At 38.0% G+C, this 20,724-nt stretch overlaps 1 protein-coding gene across 2 annotated transcripts in view; it reads left to right on the top strand.

The window, feature by feature from the left end:
• Nucleotides 1–20,724, top strand: part of Cep112 (centrosomal protein 112) — a 396,051-nt gene that overhangs the window by 6,367 nt on the left and 368,960 nt on the right. For both annotated transcript variants that reach the window (XM_041635859.1, XM_041635858.1), the window contains exons 2-4: nt 2,221–2,334; nt 5,486–5,676; nt 8,230–8,402. In XM_041635859.1, coding sequence (XP_041491793.1) covers nt 2,229–2,334; nt 5,486–5,676; nt 8,230–8,402 — 470 coding nt within the window. In that variant the 5' untranslated portion in view covers nt 2,221–2,228. The remainder of the gene's footprint in view (nt 1–2,220; nt 2,335–5,485; nt 5,677–8,229; nt 8,403–20,724) is intronic.

Below are 20,724 nucleotides of genomic sequence, written 5' to 3'. Positions count from 1 at the left end.
TCTGTGACCATTGGCTGTTATCGCTGCTAACGTCTTTTTCCTTTTCTGGGACCTCATATCAACGGACTTAGCATGTAACCTTTCAGATTTTTTTTTTCCAAGACAGGGTTTCTTTGTAGCTGTCCTGGAACTAGCTCTTGTAGACCAGGCTGGCCTCGAACTCACAGCCTGTCTCTGCCTCCCGAGTACTGGGTGGTGGTGGTGCATGCCTTTAATCCCAGCACATAACCTTTTGAAAAGGAGTTGTTTCTCTGTAGTTTTTCTTGTTTTAGGTATCAATATTCATTCTCGGTTGCTGAGTGCAGTGTTAGTATGTGTGATAATATTACAATTTCTGGACTGCTTCCACTGTTGATTTTTAAAAAAATCACTCAAGCCACCACCACCACATTTGCACTTTTTGTGTGAGAATAGATTTTACATTTCATCTGGGAGATTTTGGTATATGGTGAGTGCATGATTAGCTTTGAAAGACACTGCCAAACGATTTCCAGAAAGTCCTTCATTTCACTTTCTGGTCGGCAACACATCAGTGTTCTGTATTCTCCATTCTCACCACCATTTTGCATTTCTTGACTTAACTTTGTCTGTCCTCATGTGTTGTTGGGGTATTGCAGTATGGTTTGCTTTTCACTTCCTTAGTGACTAGTGATGTTGAGCATCTTTTTATGTGCATAATTGCCAGTATTTGTATTTTGTCTCTGGTGAACAGATTGATGTTTTAAAATATAATATAACTGATTTAAATAATATAATTTAAAATACAATTATTAAAATAAAATAAAATATAACAGACACATAAGAGTTATATATGTTTGAAGGAGTCATTGCTGTATTTAAAACTGTGTATACAGTCTGTAATGACAACAGGGTAGTTGGTACCATCCTTCCAGAATTTTATGATTTCTTTCTTTTTTTTTAAAAAAAATATTTATTTATTTATTTATTTATTTATTTATTTATTTATTTATTTATTATGTATACAGCATTCTTCCATGTATGTCTGCAGGCCAGAAGACCCCATTAGAGATGGTTGTGAGCCACCATATGGTTGCTAGGGATTGAACTCAGGACCTTTGAAAGAACAGTCAGTGCTCTTAACCTCTGAGCCATCTCTCCAGCCCCAATAATAATTTCTTTATTTATTTAGTATACAATATTCTGTCTACATGTACACCTGCAGGCCAGAAGAAGGCACCAGACCTCATTACAGATGGTTGTGAGCCACCTGTGGTTGTTGGGAATTGAACTCAGAACCTTTGGAAGAGCAGGCAATGCTCTTAACCACTGAGCCATCTCTCCAGCCCCTTATGATTTATTTCTTATCATCTCTCTTAACTTTTTAAAAATATACAATTAATTACTGTCAAAGGGATTGATTTTTGTCATTATTTTTATTGAATGGTTTTTATTCTTATGGCCAAGTGATGAGAATTATTCATATTTTCCTTAATGCTATTTTTCTGTGCTGGAGTTTGAACCAGGGCCTCACAGCACACAACACTGCACCACAGAGCTCTATAATTCCCCAGTCACTCATGTGCTATTGATATGTTACTTATGAATTCAGAATTTGCAAGAATTTTTCCCAGTCTCTATTTAGGGTCTATGCAGATCAAACCAGGCAGGATTTTTTGGGGGGTGGAGTGGGCTGAAGTCTAATATTATATATCAGTTTTTTTATTTTGTAGGTAATCTTTTTCTTTTTTCTTTTTTTGCTTGATAAAGTCAAGGAGATCTTTTCCTTTATATTCAATTTTTATAGTTTACATTTAGGTCCAATTATTCATTTGGACTCAATTTACATGCATAGTATAGCATTATTGCTACATCATTATTTGTGAGAAAAATTGCCATTTCTCTTTGATTATGCCTTTGTTGGATATCAAGAGTCCATACTTTTATTGGTCCATTTTGTGCTTTCTGTTCCGTTTTTCTGGTCTATCTGTTTTCTAGGCAACACTGTAATGTCGACCGCTATAGTTCAGCTTATAATAAGGTGACCTCCAACTTCATGTTTCTTCAAAACTTTTGCTGCTACTCGGATTCTTTTACCTTCTCATATAAATTTTAGAATCAGCTTGTCTGAGTTTCACTGAGTCTAGCAGTCAATTAAGAAGGACTGGTATTTAACTGACCAGTTTTCTTTAACGTGTTTTCTCATGGTTTCTTAACTTTCCTCATACAAATACTTGATGCCTAATTTTAACTTTTTCACAGAACGAATTATGGAAATGGAAAATGAAGAAGAAAAATGGGAGAAACTGGATGCAGAATTTGATCACTTTGTGGTAGATATGAAGCCTTTTGTTCTAAAATTACCCCACAGGTCAGGTAAGATTGTGTTTGACATTAGACTCTTGTTTTTGAGATATTCTTACTATGTAGCCCTGGCTAGACTGATGTTCACTATGTAGACCAGAATAGCCTCTAACATACTGCCTCAGCCTCCCCAGTACTTGGATTATAGGCATGTGCCACCATATCTAGCTGAAATTAGATCCTTAAGATTAAAAATAAGAATACCTAATCAAAACAGTTATATTAACTACTAATGGCTTTATTATTGCTATGACAAAATACCTCTAAGATGCAACTGAAGAACTTGTTTTGGTTCCCAGTTTGAGGGTTCAGTCCATCATGTGGGGAGGGCACGGTGTCTGGGGCTAGAGCAGCCAGTCACATTGCATCTGTAGTCAGGAAGCGGAGAGCAGAGGATGCTGCTTCTCAGCTTCAGTCTGGGTAATTGGTAGATTTGGTAGACATTGAGTAGGGGGTGTGGAGTGAACCTAAGAAGCTATGGCTTTTTGTTCTCCCAAGTTCTCATGTCCCTGAGATATCTGAGTGAGTGCACCTTATAGTCAAAGTGAGGGGCTGACTTAATGCTACAGACTTATTTGGAACTGCATTGAGAGATAGGAGTGTGACATAGAAATGATGCAGTCTTTGCTCGGCTGTTGTTCCGGAGCCTGCAGCCTTCTCTGACCTTCCCTTGAACCATATCCTTGTGTCTCTTTTCTTACCTCGTTGGTCCTTAGCCTTTCCTTTCTTCTTCTGTTGCTCTTCAGATCTCTTCAGGTTCCATTCCTTCACACCTGTCACTGATACATGATGACTTCTGATAGTACAGAATGATAGATGGGTATCACATCCTCTTCTGATACTCACTACCTTTTAAAAATTACCACATGTTAATTACACAAAATAATGGGTTTCATTATGACATTTTTATATATGTTATGAACATTATATTTACTTTGGTCATGGTCATTCCCTTTATTGTTCTCTCTTATCTCTCCTCCCACTTCTGCTTTTCCTTTTCCTCTTCTGTAATAGTGACCCTTCTTTTTTCCATGTCATTTTTTAATCTAGATTTTGTGTATGAGAGAAAATGTGTGATATTTGTCTTCCTGAATCTGGTTTGTTTTGCTTAACATGATGATATGTAGTTCATTTCATTTCCTGTAGATGACATTATTTTGTTCTTATGTCTGAATAAAATCATACTGTATATAAATCCCATATTTTACTTATTTTCCCATTTGATGGACACCCATGTTGATTGTAGAACTTTGATAAGCACTTAATTTTTCCTTTTTCTTTGTCTTGGATCTGCCAATTAAGAAAATTTTGTATTAGGATTTTCCATTATAAATGTATTTCAAATCAAAGTATTCTCATATTTTTGTCTTTTTTAAAAATAGGTTTTAGGTATTTAGAATTCTTACTTATAACCCTAAGTTCATACACATCATCTATGTGGAACATTCATGGTTCTCTTTTACTACTTCATAATGAACATGTAGGAACTCATCCCGTTTAAGAACTAGAAATTTCTCTGGGCGGTGGTGGCCAGAGAAATTTAATCCCAGCACTCAGGGAGTCAGAGGCAGGCGATCTCTGTGTGTTTGAGGCCAGCCTGGTCTACAGAGTGAGTTCCAGGCCACCAGAGATCCACAGAAAAACCCTGCCTCGAAAAACAGAAACAAAAACAAACAAACAAATAAAAAACGAGAGAGAGAGAAAGAGAGAGAGAGAGAGAGAGAGAGAGAGAGAGAGAGAAACTAGAAATTTGTACCAGCTCATCTAGTCTTACAGCTAAAGCTACCTTTCACAGTGGGCTTTTCTACCATTTTAAGGAGAGAATTAAGCTCTTCATTAATCAAGGTGTACCAAAGTGTGTGCATTGAATATAATGTGGATGTCAGTTTGCTAGAAGACATGATGATATCATATTTTTAATTATTTGCTCACGCTTGCCAATTCTACTTATGTATTTTCTGTTTTTTTTAAAGTACACTGGATATTCATAAAGTTTGTTTGGTGTTCATATAATTTTCAGAGCAAAAATACACACTTTTTTTTTTAAAAGAGATCTACCTCTTATGCCTGTAGTGAGATTACAAAGTGGTAAATCCAGACTTAGTGATTTTTTTTTGTAGGCAAAACAATAAATGATTATGACCTTTTATAAGCAAAGAGATTAGTGATTTTTTTATAATATATGTAATCCACAAATTAAGTTAGACTGATAAAAATATCAGAGTAGTGTTCATGTGAGTTAAAAAATCCTGCGTCACAGCAAGATAATACACTCGGTGGGTTATGTGGATTAAATGTGCCGCATTTTTAGGTAGATTTTTTTAGAATGATAATTATTTCATGAAATTATTCACTCAATTATTTTAGTGATAGTAAAAGAAAGCCTTGAATCAGCTACAAATCCCTTGGAATTATTGGCGTTAATAGATAAAATGTTTGGATTTAATTTTTTTTTTTTTTTTGATTTTCGAGACAGGGTTTCTCCGTAGCTTTTTGGTTCCTGTCCTGGAACTAGCTCTTGTAGACCAGGCTGATCTCGAACTCACAGAGATCCTCCTGCCTCTGCCTCCTGAGTGCTGGGATTAAAGGCGTGCGCCACCACCGCCCGGCTTGGATTTAATTTTTGAGTGAATATGTGCTTAGCTTTCTGTGTTTGTGTAGTTAGGATTTAGAGAAGTCTTTTCAGTATATCTAAAGTTATTTTATTGATGCAAAATTTTATCTAAAAACATGTTTAATAGTATTCAGAAATTGTATTTTTATTAACTATCAATGACAGATCCCAGGAATCTTATTTTTATGAAAATATGTACTCATATTTGTGTTGCCCAGCTACACCTAACTAATAAAGTGAACTCTAGACTGGGAGTGTACAGTCTTTTTTTCCAGACCACAACCATTTTTTGTTGGTGTTGTAAAGTTTGTTGAAATGTTGCCACACCATTTGCTTGCATGTAGTTCATTAATATTTTCTTGATGAGGAGGTCAACTAGAATAAGTTACACAAGAAATCACATGATTCCGAAATCTTGGAGTATTTACAATTGGGCTTTTAGGAAGTTGTCTATTCCTTTTCTAGATTACAGTAGGTCCTTATATAGTCTTTATAATTTAATGTTTCATCCCTGACATCAGATTTCATATTGTTCTTCTGTACATATAGAACGGCAGAGGTGTGCTCTTTGGATCAGAAAGCTGTGTGAGCCCTCGGGAACAGGTGCAGGATTCCTGGGTAGGAAGAATCGGAACTTGTATGCAAAGCTGTTACTGCACATGCTTAGGCGAGGAGTCCTGGAAGGTCCTTTTACACACCGTCCTGAGTCAGGAACGCTAAAAACATTACCATCATATATGGTAAGTACCATTGGCTACTGCAGAGCATTTTCATTTCCTTAAAAGTGACTATGATATAGCATCCCTTTTGGGAAGGAAATAATATTGAGTTATATGTGTTAGATAATACATAAATTAAAACTTTCATTCATTTTTCCCATTTCAATAGAAAACATTCTTTTAATATTTTATTCACTTATATTCCCTTATATAAAAATGAATTTTAAAACTGGCCTTAATTACTTACTAATTTTCAAATTGACTCTTAATATGTTAAGTATTTCAATAAATTCTAATTTATTAATTCTTTCATATATTTTGTTGAACATATCAGTTTAATGGCTTTTAGATGTTCCTTTCTAGTCTGTTGATAATATTAAATTAGTATTTTAAAATAGTTTTCTATAGTGATTTAATTGTTATCAGCTTTGTTATGAGATAGTTATTTTATGGCTAGTTGGTTGTCCCCATCTTGCTCCTTGCCTCTTGGTTTGTGTAGGTTATGAGTATCATATCTAATTGGACAGCTAATTGCAGTTGCATATACATATGTGAATGTTAGAATTATTACAAAATTAATACAAAATTTCTGTACATTTTAGCAATTTACTAATCAAAATTTAGTATCATCGCATGCTGCATACCAGAGGATAATTCCTTTTATTGGTGGAAGAACACAAAAACTTGGAATGCTGTTATCCATTGTAAAAGGAGTACCATATGTTTTGTTTATGCCAAGATTGGCAGTATTGGGGAAAGTAGGTAGTTGACTCTGTGTATTTGTTTGACATTAGAATGAGTACACCAGTCTCTCTGTTGTCTGAGAAGCTTTCATTCCCCATCTCCACAAGATTCTCAAAATAACAGACAGCATGGAGTTGTTTGTCCTATACTGAGACATCTAAGATAACTAACTACTCAGTGACTATGAGTAGATATTGCCTTACTCAAGGGTTCTATTGCTGTGATAAAACATCGTGACAATAACAACTTGGGGAAGAAAGAGTTCACTTTGCTTACATTTTCACATCACAGTCCATCACTGAAGGAAGTCAAGGCAGGAACTGAACTTGGAAACAGAACTGAAGCAGAGGCCATGGAGGGATGCTGCTTACTGGCTTGCTCCTTATGGCCTGTTCAGCCTGCTTTCTTATAGTACCAAGGTCCACCAGCCTCCGGGTGGGACTGCCTGCAATGAGCTGGTACCTTCCACATCCAGTGAAGGAAGTGCCCTCCAGACTTGCATATGGACCAGTCTCAGCTGAGGTTCTCTCTTCCCAAATAGCTAAAGCTTGTTCCAAGTTGATGTAGAACTAGCCAGCACTCGGTGTATACTGTGCAAATAGACCTTGCTGGAGATAGTGGAACAGAGTTTATGAGACTCTATTCCAACTTACAATAGCACCCAAATTAAAACTTATTTGTGGCATTTCCCAATAATATGTATAGCCATGGCTCACTGCAGATAACTTAAACCATGGGAAGAGAAGCAGAGAGTAACCAAGATAACTATATCTCATTTAAAAAGGAATCATCTTTCATTTCAGATTTAAGATATAGGGGTCACATGTGACCATTTCCTGAAGAGTAGCCCCTCGAGGACTTCTGTAGACTTAGGTGATGGTTACACAGGTAGAGTTTTCTCCAGAAACCTTATCATGCACCTGGCTCATTGACCGGGCTAATACGTCCTAGTGTCTAAAAGGGAGTGTTTTGTGAGGAACAGTAGATGTCGGGATATGACTATATTGTGTCACATTTTTCCATCCACAGTCAGTTTCATAAAATTGTAGGGGAGAACTTTATTTCACAAATGATACTAAGAAGGCCAGAGCTTTGTCTTGACCTCCCAGGGAACGAACAATATGGTTAGAACCAAATACCATGTCTCTGACTTTGTAGTTCCCACCTCACCGAGGCATTTTTAATTTTAGTTTTAATTTCTGGCACATTTTAATTGTGATTACTCCAAATACTGATTTTGTGTATATATATGTGCCTGTATGTGCAGATTAATTGATGGTTATAGGAGAAAATAGAATAGGATATAATTTTAAAAGTTTTCCATTTAACTATAAAACACTGGTTCTCCTGTGGGTTGCAGCCCCTTTGTCAAAGCTTTTTCTCCAAAAAATTTACATTATGATTCAGAACAGCAGCAAAATCACAGTTATGTGGCAGCAACTAAAGTAAGTTTATGGTTGGGTCACCATGAATTGAGAAACTTTATTAAAGGGTCACAGCATTAGGAAGGTTGAGAACCACAATTATAATACTAATATCATTTCCTTATGTAAATAATTATTCCCAGCTTTATCTGCCATGTAATTTGCTGTTCATTAGGTTTCTTGTATAGTAGAACATCACTGAAATGTAAATATATTAACCATTTTATTATTTTAGTATTGCATAATTTATTATGTATTCAATGATAAATTTTATATATTTGTCTATAGTTATACTTAAACTGGATATTTGTAAAGCTTTTGTCAAATTTAAAAGTTGATGGGAAACTTAAGTGTTTTGTTTATAGTACATTTTACAAAAATGATTTCTCTGATTTTTAAAAACCAGTCCATCTATTTTGATGAACCAAATCCAGCACGACCAAAAGGTACAAGCCCAGAGAAGTTACCAGACTGGGTATTGGGCGAACTGGAGCCAGGTGAACACAGACTGAGTGAGTCATGGCAGTTTTCTTCTGGAGAAGAGAGCACGGTGGTGCTGTCGGCAAGTGGTGTCCAAAGGTATGCCGCGGAGTTGAGTCTCAAGTTTGGAAATTTTACTCTGCTTTTGCAACTGGCTATGTTGGAGTTTTTTCTTATTAAGCATAAGGTTTTGCTTTACATTGTATTTTAATAATGTTGAGGGTTGTGAATAGATATTAGGTAAGTAAAAATAACAGGTTCTAAGAATTTACTACTTATTTAAGAAAATTATGTTACATTTTAAGTAGTTTTATGAATATCTGTTAAATCTTTCTGTGTATTTTTGTGTGTATTTCATTGTTTGAAAAGTGTACCTGATTACATGTTTCCTTTATGACAATGCAAAGAGCATTGCCAGTGATGTCATCAGAATGTGACACTCTGCACATCCAGGTTGCATCTTCTGCTGGCATATCTCTCCCCCACATCACTGACTTGTACTCACTATTTCATTTTATAAAATAAGAATATAAATGTGACCTATTCAACTACTTTTTCAGTAGAGGATCAAGCTTACATAGTATTTTTAGTACAAATAAAAATAAACTTCTAAGTTATAAAAATATACCAAAAGACTGTTATTGTTGCAGTATAACTTTTTGTTTTTAAGAGGGAGAGATTTAAACTTTTGTTTTTATTAAATTTGATATTTCCTGTTGACACTGGAGTTTCTTGAAATGTTAGAAATATTGGCTAGTATCATTTGACATGCGTCACACTTCATCCTTCACTTCTGGCTATTCAGTAATTTTAATTTTATGAATTTGTTTCTATTAACAAAGCAGTCATTATTGTCCACTATAGTGTCTTTGGCCCATTTCTTATTAAATGTGGAAATGTTATTAGTAATTAGAAATGTATCCATTATAGATGTGGTCTGGTTGTGTGTCTTTCAGATTGGAGATATCATGATGGGAAAGAACAATTAAACACAAACTAAACAGTCCATGAAATAATTTTATTAGAAAGAGGAAACAAATTAGAATGGAGAAAAAGTGAAGGAAGATATGATAGCATAAATAATATATTTAGAGGAGTAAGAAGTGAATGGACGAGTTGTATTAGATGGTGTTAATGCTTATTTTTATATCCATAGAGAATTAAAACAAGAGGTAAAGTTACAGAGTAATTTTTAGCTTCTTAGCAGCTAAATGGCATTGTGGAAGAGAGATTGTGTTCTGTAAATGATGAGAAATATAATGGCTTATTTGACTGCTAAAATTTGTATTAAGACTTGAACTAGAGGCTAGGGATGTTGCTTAGTTGAATGCTTACCTAGCATGCATGAAGCTCTAGGTTTGATCCCCAGCACTGCAAAACCTGATCATAGCAGTATATGCTTTAAATCCTAACACCAGGGAGGTGGAGGCAGGAGGATCAGAAAATTCAAGGTCATCCTCAGCTCTGTAGCAAGTTTGAGGCCAGCTTGGGTTACATGAGACCTCTCTTTAAAGAACAGTTCAGCTAAAATTTGGGCTCCTTTCTAAGTATAATGGTGACATGAACCTGGAGTTTGTGGTCTTAGAGGGCACTAAAGCTAAAGTCTGTCTTGGCCCTTGATCGTGGGTTGGAAACTGTAAATCTTAGAATCAGTGAACTGAGCAGATTGGTTTTGCTTCCCTTGCACAGTGCTGTCTTTAATAGTGGTTTTGAAGGATTTGTCAAAATTAGCAATCAGTTTTCTTGCTCTTCCTAAAAATATGAAAACCTGGTAATCTTTTTGTAAGCTAGCCATGGGTTCATAGGGTATAGAAAGTTATAGTAGGTTACTTTGTTACTGTAGTATGCTGTTAGTGAATTTCACATTCTTTATAGGTATTAGTGAGCATGGGCCTTTTTTTCTTTAAATAGTCTTTAAAGTATTTTTCTGTGTTAATATTGTATCAAAAGTGCAGAGAAGAAGGATGCAGTTGAGGAATCAAATAATTCAAGAAAGGAAGTACAACATTAGGCAACATAATCACTTTTCTGTTGCCTGCTTAAGCTGCCTGGATGTGATTTATAACTTGCTTTACATGAGAGAAGTTCACAGATAGTTTTGGTGCACTAGTCATATGGGATTTTGCAAATACTGTGAAGATTAAAGTGTGCATAAAAGGATTCAGGACAGGAAATATGTGACGTTAGCAGGAAGGACATTTTCTTCTTTGGACCACAAGATAAAGTTTGAGAAAAATACAGTGAAAATATTCTTTGAAAAATAGATTTGGTTTTTATTTTTATTTGTTTATATGTGTGTATCTGTGTTGAATATATAATGTGTATGGGGTTGCCCTGGACTCCGGAAGAGGGAGATTGATTCCTCGGAGCTGGAGTTACAGGCAGTTGTGAGCCGCCCAACTTGGGTGCTGGGATCCAAACTGGGGTCCCCTGGAAGATCAGCAAGCACTCTAAACTGTTAAACTTTCTTTCCAACCTCAGTGGAAATACTATTTACATGTCACTCAGTCACTTTACTGGAAAAGGAAAACATAATGAAGTTCACACATTAAAAATCATTTGTTGGCTGGGTGGTGGTGGCACACGCCTTTAATCCCAGCAATCAGGAGGCAGAGGCAGGCAGATCTCTGTGAGCTGGATGCCAGCCTGGTCTACAGAGAGTTCCAGGACAGTTAGGGCTACACAGAGAAACTCTGTCTTGAAAAACAAAACAAAACAAAGTGTTTTTGTTCACTGTGTTAGATATATATATTTCATTATAGGGACAAAATATTTAATAAAAACAATCTAAGGAGGTAGGGCTTGTTCTAGATCACACTCTGAGGGAACAGAGCTCATCATTTCAGGCTAGGTGTGGTAGCAAGTGCCTGATGACACTGTGCCTGCAGTCACGAAGCGAAGGAAGATGAACGCTGGTGCCCACCTGGCTTCCCACTTTCCCTTTTCGCTCAGCTCAACACCCAAGTCCATGGATGTACTGCACACATTCAGGTGGAGCTTCTTTCCCCAGTGAAGCTTCTCTGGAAATATTCTTACAGATATGCCCAGAATTGTATCTCCTGCGTATTCCAAATCTCATCCACCTAATAGTGAAAATTAGCCTTCACCACTATCTATAATCAAATGAATTTTAATGAAAAATAGTTACTTGATTACAAGGTGTTAGTTATTGATTAAATGATAAGCAATGTGAAGAACTGACTGTGTGATGGCTGTCATCAGTCCCACCCATCCTCCAGACAAAACTCTGACACCCAAGTCCATCCAGATGGCGCTGTCACTTCTCCTTATAGGACTCCACGTTTTTCTGTATCACATTTGCAGATGTTTAATGTCTGGCTTCTTCCTTAGATTCTAATTTCACAAGGTAGGAATGATATTTTTCATATTTGCAATTTATTTTCAGTTCCTTTTAGCAGATGCAAGCATGTTGAAAATTTCTTAAGTCCTTATATTCAGTTGAGTTAGTTATATGTGTGCTTGGTGAAGATTATTAGTCACTACCACATATTTTATTTACTACCTACAAAGACCTTCTAAGGTAGGTGTATTGTGGCATTAGTAGTAGTTCAAAAGAATTTTTGAATTGAACTTTTAGAGAATGTGGAGGGAAGGCAGATTTTATAAGATGGTAGCGGGAACATGGTCGTGCACTGTAGAGGAGCCCATGCACCGTGAGACACGACACTGGAGGGAACATGGTCATGCACTGTAGAGGAGCCCATGCACCGTGAGACACGACACTGGAGGAAACATGGTCGTGCACTGTAGAGGAGCCCATGCACCGTGAGACACGACACTGGAGGAAACATGGTCGTGCACTGTAGAGGAGCCCATGCACCGTGAGACACGACATTGGAGGAAACATGGTCGTGCACTGTAGAGGAGCCCATGCACCGTGAGACACGACACTGGAGGGAACATGGTCGTGCACTGTAGAGGAGCCCATGCACCGTGAGACACGACACTGGAGAAATAGGCAAGGACACACCTAAAGGTCTTTCTGTTCAGCTCAGTGACACGAGGCTGATGGTCAGTTAGGGTTATAAAGCCCTTCTCGGGGTATTTCATACTCCTTTAACAATTATGACTTGATTTGTTTTAAAATTTAAATTTTATTTACACTTTAATCCACAAGTATTTTACTTAACAGATATTTGTCATTTTACATGGAGACATTTAAAAGATAAAACTAACATTATTTTAGTTAAAGTTACATAGATTGATTTACGGCAGACCCTGCATGTGATTCAACTCGCCATGGCACTGAGTAACCCACCAAAGCCTGCTTTCATTCTTCTCTCTAAGGTGGCTTCTTTTCTCTGAGTGGTCATACTGTGCTAATGAAGAAGTTGGTATCTGTTAATGTTGACCTACTACATCTAATAACTTCTGTAAGAATTGTTTTAAAAAGTTTAAGAGGCTTATAATATTTGACACATGTATGTTTTTATAGTGAATAATTTATTGTTACTTAGAACTGAAGTTTAATGCTGCCTCATAAATTTTACAGCCACTTCAACTTGTCCTTTGAAAAACCTCTTTAATCTTAAAAGATTTTCCCCCTTAGTGTTTCTTTTTTGATCACTTTATAAAACCCTGCTTTACTTAGACCTTTTTCTATGTGAAGCATTTCTAATGGCATTTTAGATGATGCTGTTTGTGCCCTAGCCTTTTTATATTATTAAAGATGCAGAGTCCTTTTGAAGCCTTTTGTTAGGATCCCTATTCAGGGGAGATGACACCTTCCCTTTACCTTTATTCCTTTGTAGGCTGGAAGCAGCCTCGCTTCACACTCCCTGGAAGTATTATGAGGCCATATTCTAGCCCTTGTTATCATGCTTTCTTTTTGTCCCCCAAATATACATCATGCATTAGTATGCTTATCATTTTACAGCAGACACTCCAGTACCAATCACTCCTGAGATTCTCTGCTTTCTTTCATTCATATTCCTTTGTTTATGTTCATGTTATTCCCTATGTTTTCTTTTAGAAGATTCAAATTTCACTACTATTTTAATTAAAATTCTGCTATTACATTTTTGTGTTTAGAATCTGACCTTTATCTTGACAAAGAAACATTTTAGTTTTATTTTACTTTAGTTGGTTATGACTTTGCAATACCTGTCTAAGGAGAGCATAACCATTGAGGTCTGGTAATTGCCTTGTTTTTGTGATAGGTTGTCTTTACAGTAGCCCCTAGAATCCAATTCCTGATAGTCTTGCTATAATTTCCTCCTCATTAATATGGATGGCCAGGGCCTGTGACTTGTTTTTAACCAATAGAGTATGACAATGGTGAGGTCACTCCTGTGAGTGCCTTGTGTTCTGTCCAGCACCATCTCACTATAGGTTTTGCTGCCCTTTGGTGACTTTGAAGAAGTAGCAGCTTCCATGATTCATGCAGCCACAGGGAACCGGATGTTGACGATCATGGGGGCAAAGAAGTGGATCTGTATGTAGCTGAGGAGTCTGCACATGAAAACACAGCTCTCATCAGATCATGGTTGTAGCTTTATAAAGTAGCAAGTAGAGGACCTAGCTCAACTCTGCCTAGACTTCCACAGAAGTATGAGAAAATACACACATATTATTTAAAGCTCCTCGCTTACTGGTGGTGTCATGGAACCATGCATGATGAATGAAGAATTTTTCTAATGTAGAAAACTGAATACTTGTGGAAGCCTAAGTATAGAGTATGCAGTACGAAAAGCCAAGGTTTTGTATGTTCTTCATTTCCTACTTCCCTCCTTAGAGGTAATCCCATCAAGAATTTGCTATGCATTATTCTTTAATAGATACCTAACATCTATGCCCATGTGAATAAGAAATTATGAAGTGTATACACACCTTTCATAACTTTATCTTTTTTCACTTAGTTCTCAAAGCCATTGCCATGTAGGTTTTTAAAAAGATAATGTTTTAAAGCTATCTCTAATGTCTTCCATTCTTTATTACTATGAAGAATGCTTTGGGTCACACACTAATGCTTAGCTCATTTGTATCTTGTGTTAAATATACGTGGAATTTGTTTTAACCAATTATGATAAGAATTTTAAAGAAGAGATTTTCATTCAGATACTAAGAGGAAGTACCATATCCTGCAGGGCCACGTTTTGCTTAGGACGCAGAAGGAGCAAGGGGAAACATAGGTGAAAGCACCCCTTAAAAACTATAATGGTGGGAAGTGGTTAGGTGGGGGATCTTGATACATGATTAATAAAAACTCAGAGATAAATATTGGGGTTCAACCTGAAGACCAGAAAAGCAAAGCAGTCAGCCATTGGCTCTTACCTTGACCTCAGTTAGAAAATGGTGATCCTGCGTCCAGGAATCCTCAGAGTGAGATTGAGTCTGAGAGCTATCTCTTCCTGTTTTATAATCTTCTCTAGTTCTGGGATTAAGGGCCTGCACCACTACCACCTGGTTTCTATGACAAGCTAGTGTGGCTATGGGGATTAAGGGTGTGTGTCATTGCTGCCTGGTCTGTAAGTCTGGCCAGTGTGGCTGTTTTACTCTCTGATCTTCAGGCAAGCTTTATTTATTAAAATACAAATTAAATGCCACTACAGGATCTTCTTCTAAGTATGAAGTAAAGCACAGATCTTGGAGTAGTGGCTGGGGTTCAAAATATGATTTCCATGAGATGCCATGAAGGTAAACAACTTTGGCCATTAGTTTGGCCCAGGGCTTAGAGATACCAGCTCATCAGTTATAGTACCAATAATATACTTACACACTTGCATATGTTTTAGACTGTAGTGGATTCCTAGGAGGTGAATTGCTCTATTGGTGGGATTATTAGTTGATTTAATATCTTGTACCGTAGTTTAAAATAGTGTATATGGCCAATCTTGGGAACATATGTAAGATATATAAAGTTTAAACAATGGGTAGAGGTATAGTGAGCTATATTTGTGTATAGAAGTATTTTAAAGAGGTGGGGTGTGTGTGTAAAGTAACTAGGTATCATCTTTAGTGAATGGGACTTGTCTGGAGTATAGAGATAATAGCATTCTTTTTTATACATGTTTGTTATTTTTAGTAACCACACATTTATATTTTTATAGGTACTGTCAAATTGCCTTCTAAAATACCAAACTTTTATCAAATGCTTGGAATCCAGATTTTAATAAATTTAACTATGTAACAAATGTCTGTAGACGTAACAAGACTGTAGATTGAAACGTAAGAAGGAAATTTTACTTGATGAGTAAATATTGCAGATTTTGTGAAATCCACTTGCTTTCTAGTTTGTTAAAGCAGGAAAGCCAGCTAAGAGCATCTGTGCCATTTGTGGAGTGCCTAATGTATGTTAGATACTATCTGGACACATGTTCTTAGTTACCTGTTTGATCCTCTCTGTAAGCCTGGGCAGTTGACAGCATTGCTCCTCTGCATTTGTGGAGGCATCGCAGCCTCAGGAGGTTCACAGCATTCCCAACAGTGGGTCTGATATTGGAATGCAGGTTCATGGACTGTGTTTCTGGTAGCTTAGGCAAAAAATATGGAAATTTAATTTTTTCCTTAAAAATTTAATATTTATTTAATGTTATATGTATGGGTGTTTTCTCTGCATGCATATCTGTGCACAGTGTGGATGTGGTGCCTGTGGAGGACAGAAAAAGGTGCCAGGTCCCCTGACTATAGTTATAGGTGGTTAAGAGCTGCCACATAGGTTCTGAGAATGAATCTAAGTCCTCTAGGAGAGAATCAGTGTCTTGACTGCTGAGCCATCTCTCCAGCCCTTTTTGCTCTATGCCAACTCAGCAGTCCAGGCCGTTATTCCTTTCTCCTTTGCTGTTTCTAGGCTGAGCTGAAATGAGGAGGTTTGCCATGGTTCAAATCCTACTACTGATACTTGGCAACCATCTATCCTCAGGCGAGTTACTTCAAACCCAAATTTCGTCATTTCTTAAAATGAGGTTGTATGGAACTCAGTGTCAGGACAAAGTGACACAACCCACGCCAAGCCTTCAGCATTGGACTTACTGAGTATCAGCTGCGGCTACCGCCTTCGTCATTGGCATGGCGGTTGCTATTATCACAGTTCATACAGGGACTCGCTTGTTTGACTGTTCTTTTGTTTCGTACTGATGAAATCCTTCCAAAGGATTGTCCCAGATCCTTTGATTACCAAATGCTTTCAGATTCTAGTAGTCATCTTGTAGTCTCAAAAACAAAAAGGAAGTTCTCAGGTGGAAAGGTTCTATTTGTACCATCAAAAGAAGTCGTTGTGGTTGTTACTGTTGTTTGTTTCTGAGACAGGAACTCAAGTATCCCACACTGGCCTTGAACTTTCTGAGTAGCTGAGAATGAGCTTGAGCTTCTGACCTCCCTGCTTCTGACTCCTGGAGTTATAGGTGAGTGTTTATGGGCCTCATGAAGGCTAGGCAAGCACTCTACCGACTGCATCCCCAGCCCCCACCCACTGGGGAAAATTTCAAAAGGTGATTTGTAGGCACGTTTATTCAAGGGAATTAGTAAGTCTCACTTTCCAGGATACAAGGAACGCAGAGCGTGATGCACAGTATTGTATAGACATTAGCAGCTGCATGTGATGTATAGACGTGGCTTCATGTCATTTCTCTATTCTGTTCATGCTCGTTCCTAAGGCAGGGATTCTCACTAAACTAGGGTTTCTTGCTGAGCCTGGAGCTCACTACTTGACTAGGCTGGCTGGCCAGTAGGACCCTGGGAATCTGTCTAGTTTTGGTTTTAAAGCACCAGGATTTTCCTGCTACCTGCCCAGGTTTTTATGGAGTGCTGGGGCTGTACACTCCGATCATCATATTTGTGTAGCAAGAACTTTACCAACTGAACCAGCTCCTCAGCCTGACAGTTTCTAGATTTTTAGAATAAATACTTTATACCTGTATTAACTAAGTCACAATAAAATATTACTAATTATACCTAAATGAAAGTAAATATTTTATTCCTGTGTGAAAGTAAATCACTCAATAAAAATATTACTATGTTTTTTAAGTTTTTCAATAAAATACTGGAACAAAAAGAGTTAGAAAGTGTGCTGGATAAAGTCATCTGAGAGGAAGGAACCTCAATTGAGAAAATGCCTCCATAATACTCAAATATAAGACATTTTCTTAATTAGTGAATGATGGGGGAGGGCCCAGCTCATTGTGGGTGGTGCCATCCTTGGGCTGTTGGTCCTGGGTTCTATAAGAAGGCAGGCTGAGCAAGCCGTGAGGAGCAAGCCAGTAAGCAGGGCCCCTCCATGGTGTTTGCGTCAACCCCCTAGCTCCAGGCTCCTGCCCTTTTTGAGTTCCTGTCCTGACTTCCTTTGATGATGAACAGTGGTGTGGAAGCCTGAGCCGAGTAAAGCCTTTCCTCCCCGAGTTGCTTTGGTCATGGTGGCCTCACAGCATGATGATGTCTACCTAAGACAGAAGTGTGAGGGGATTAAAGGTGAATAAATTCTGGCCTCTCAATACTGCTTCACAGTGGAGGAGGCACATTATTCCTGCTTATTGGAGAGGAGTTATTTATTGCAGGGAAATGCATTTTTTAGATTTTTTATGTATCATTTTATAAAGAGTCTAGATGTTTAATAATTCTGGGTTTGTTTACAGAATCTATTAACCTGGGCTCTTAGGGGCTCAGAGAGACTGAACCAAGAATCGAGAAACCTGCATGGGACTGATTTAGGCCTTTCTATGTATGTGACAGTTGTGTAGCTTGGTCTTCTTATGGACCCTGACTGTGGGAGAAGAGTCTGTCTCTGACTCTTTTTTTTTTTTTTTAATAAAAGATAGCATTTAATTGGTGCTGGCTTACAGTTTCAGAGGTTTATTTTATTATTTTTTTAATTTATTTTTATTGCAAAAAAATTTCCGCCTCCTCCCAGCCTCCCAATTTCCCTCCCCCTCCTCCCACTCCTCTCCCCCTCCCCCCACTCCTCTCTCCCTCTCCAGCCCGAAGAGCAGTCAGGGTTCCCTGCCCTGTGGAAAGTTCAAGGTCCTCCCCGCTCCATCCAGGTCTAGGAAGGTGAGCATCCAAACCAGCTAGGCTCCCACAAAGCCAGTACATGCAGTAGGATCAAAACCCAGTGCCATTGTCCTTGGCTTCTCATCAGCCCTCATTATCCGCCATGTTCAGAGAGTCCGGTTTTATCCCATGCTTTTTAATCACAGTCCAGCTGGCCTTGATGAGCTCCCAATAGATCAGCCCCACTGTCTCCGTGGGGGGGGGGTGCACCCCTCTTGGTCCTGACTTCCTTGCTCATCTTCTCCCTCCTTCTGTTCCTCATTGGGACCTTGGGAGCTCGTTCCGGGGCTCCAATGTGGGACTCTGTCTCTATCTCCACCCATCGCCAGATGAAGGTTCTATGGTGATATGCAAGATATTCATCAGTATGGCTATAGGATAGGGCCATTTCAGGTTCCCTATCCTCAGCTGCCCAAGGAACTAACTGGGGACATCGCCCTGGGCACCTGGGAGCCCCTCTGGGTTCAAGTCTCTTACCAACCCTAAGATGGCTCCCTTAATTAAGGTCAACCTCCTTAGCGATCAGGGAAATGTAAATCAAAACAACTTTGAGATATCATCTTACACCTGTCAGAATGGCTAAAATAAAAAATGCCAATGATAGCCTTTCCTGAGAGGTTGTGGAGGAAGGGGTACACTCATCCATTGCTGGTGGGAATGCAAACTTGTGCAACCACTTTGGAAAGCAGTATGGCGGTTTCTCAGGAAATTCGGGATCAACCTACCCCAGGACCCAGCAATACCACTCTTGGGAATATATCCAAGAGATGCCCTATCATATTACAAAAGCATTTGTTCAACTATGTTCATAGCAGCATTGTTTGTAATAGCCAGAACCTGGAAACAACCTAGATGTCCTTCAATGGAAGAATGGATGAAGAAAGTGTGGAATATATACACATTAGAGTACTACTCAGAGGTAAAAAACAATGACTTCTCGAATTTTGCGTACAAATGGATGGAAATAGAAAACACTATCCTGAGTGAGGTAACCTAGACCCAAAAAGATGAACATGGGATGTGCTCACTCATAATTGGTTTCTAGACATAAATAAAGGTGATTGAGTCTATAATTTGTGATCCTAAAGAAGCTAAATAAGAAGGTGAACCCAAAGAAAAACATATAGTTATCCTCCTGGATATGGGAAGTAGACAAGATTGCCGGGCAAAAAATTGGGATCTTGGGGGTGGGGTGGGATGGGGGTAAGGGGAGATGGGGAGATAAAAGTGAGAAGGGGAGGATGGGGGGAACTTGGGGAAACGGGATGATTGGGATAAAGGAAGGTTGGATAGGGGAGCAGAGAAGCACATATCTCTGACTCTTTTGCTGACTCTTAAGACCCTTTTTTTCAAACTGGACTGCCCTGACCAGTCTTATATGAGGAGGTGCCTAGTCTTACTGAAATCTGATATGCCATGTTTGGTTAATATCCATGGGAGGCCTACCCTTTTCTGAAGAGAAATGGGGGAGTGGTGGATGGGGTGGGGCAGAGGGGAAGTAGGTAGTACTGGGAGGAGTGGAGAGAGAGGAAACTGTGGTAGAGATATAAAATAATAATGAAAATAACAAAAATTTCAATAAAAATTTCTAAGTTTTTTTAAACATAATGACATACATACTTTTTGAAATATCAAATTTAGGCTAATTTTATATTAATTGGAACTTACCTTTTAACTTTTGTTTGTCAGCTAAATGATATGTGTATTCATGCGCATAAGAAAGGACTTGGAGGATAATTGTCCTGCTTTAAATCATTACAAGGGATTATAGTTTTTGCATGTTTGCTTTCATGAGAGTTTTCCATGGCCTATTTGATGGTAGCTTTTAGTTTGGAATGAGGAATATAGTCACAGTCTGTCTTTATGGAAAATGTGCTGTGCTTTACAATGATCCTCTTCATATGTGGTTCTCAGGAATGCATTGTGGCAGAAAGCTGATATTCTCCATGCCCTTTAAAAAGGTCTCCCAGTGTAGATAGAATTTCCTTTGTACATGCAGTTTAACATCATGGCCAGCAGAGGGTGATCAAGTACAGTGAAAACTTGATTATGTTGCTGTATTTGAAAATACAGTGTTGACTATGTTGCTGTATTTGAAAAATGTTTTGCCTTTTCTTTTAATTTGAAGATTATTAATTTCATTTTTTGTGTGCTCCAAAATAGCAGTGTAATCTTTTGCTTTGTCAAACTCTGTTTTATATGCAGATGACACACTATAAATACCTTGCTGCCTGATTTGGGTGTAGGGGTTTTGGCAGGAAGTGAGTACCTTTTTTTCTTAGAGGGTCTATGACTGTTGGTATCACTGTGATTACGATTCACATAGTAGAGCCTCTTAAATATTGTTCAAGAATAAATATTAATTTAATTTAAGAATACCTTCGGTGCTTGGGCAAAAATACATTTGATTGTGGCA

This window comes from Microtus oregoni, unplaced genomic scaffold (assembly GCF_018167655.1).
Source record: "Microtus oregoni isolate MIOR12 unplaced genomic scaffold, Mior012 000048F_ref0000485, whole genome shotgun sequence".
Lineage (NCBI taxonomy): Eukaryota > Metazoa > Chordata > Mammalia > Rodentia > Cricetidae > Microtus > Microtus oregoni.
The sequence above is the reverse complement of the archived record's forward strand: the minus strand, read 5'-3'. Positions and strand labels throughout refer to the sequence as shown.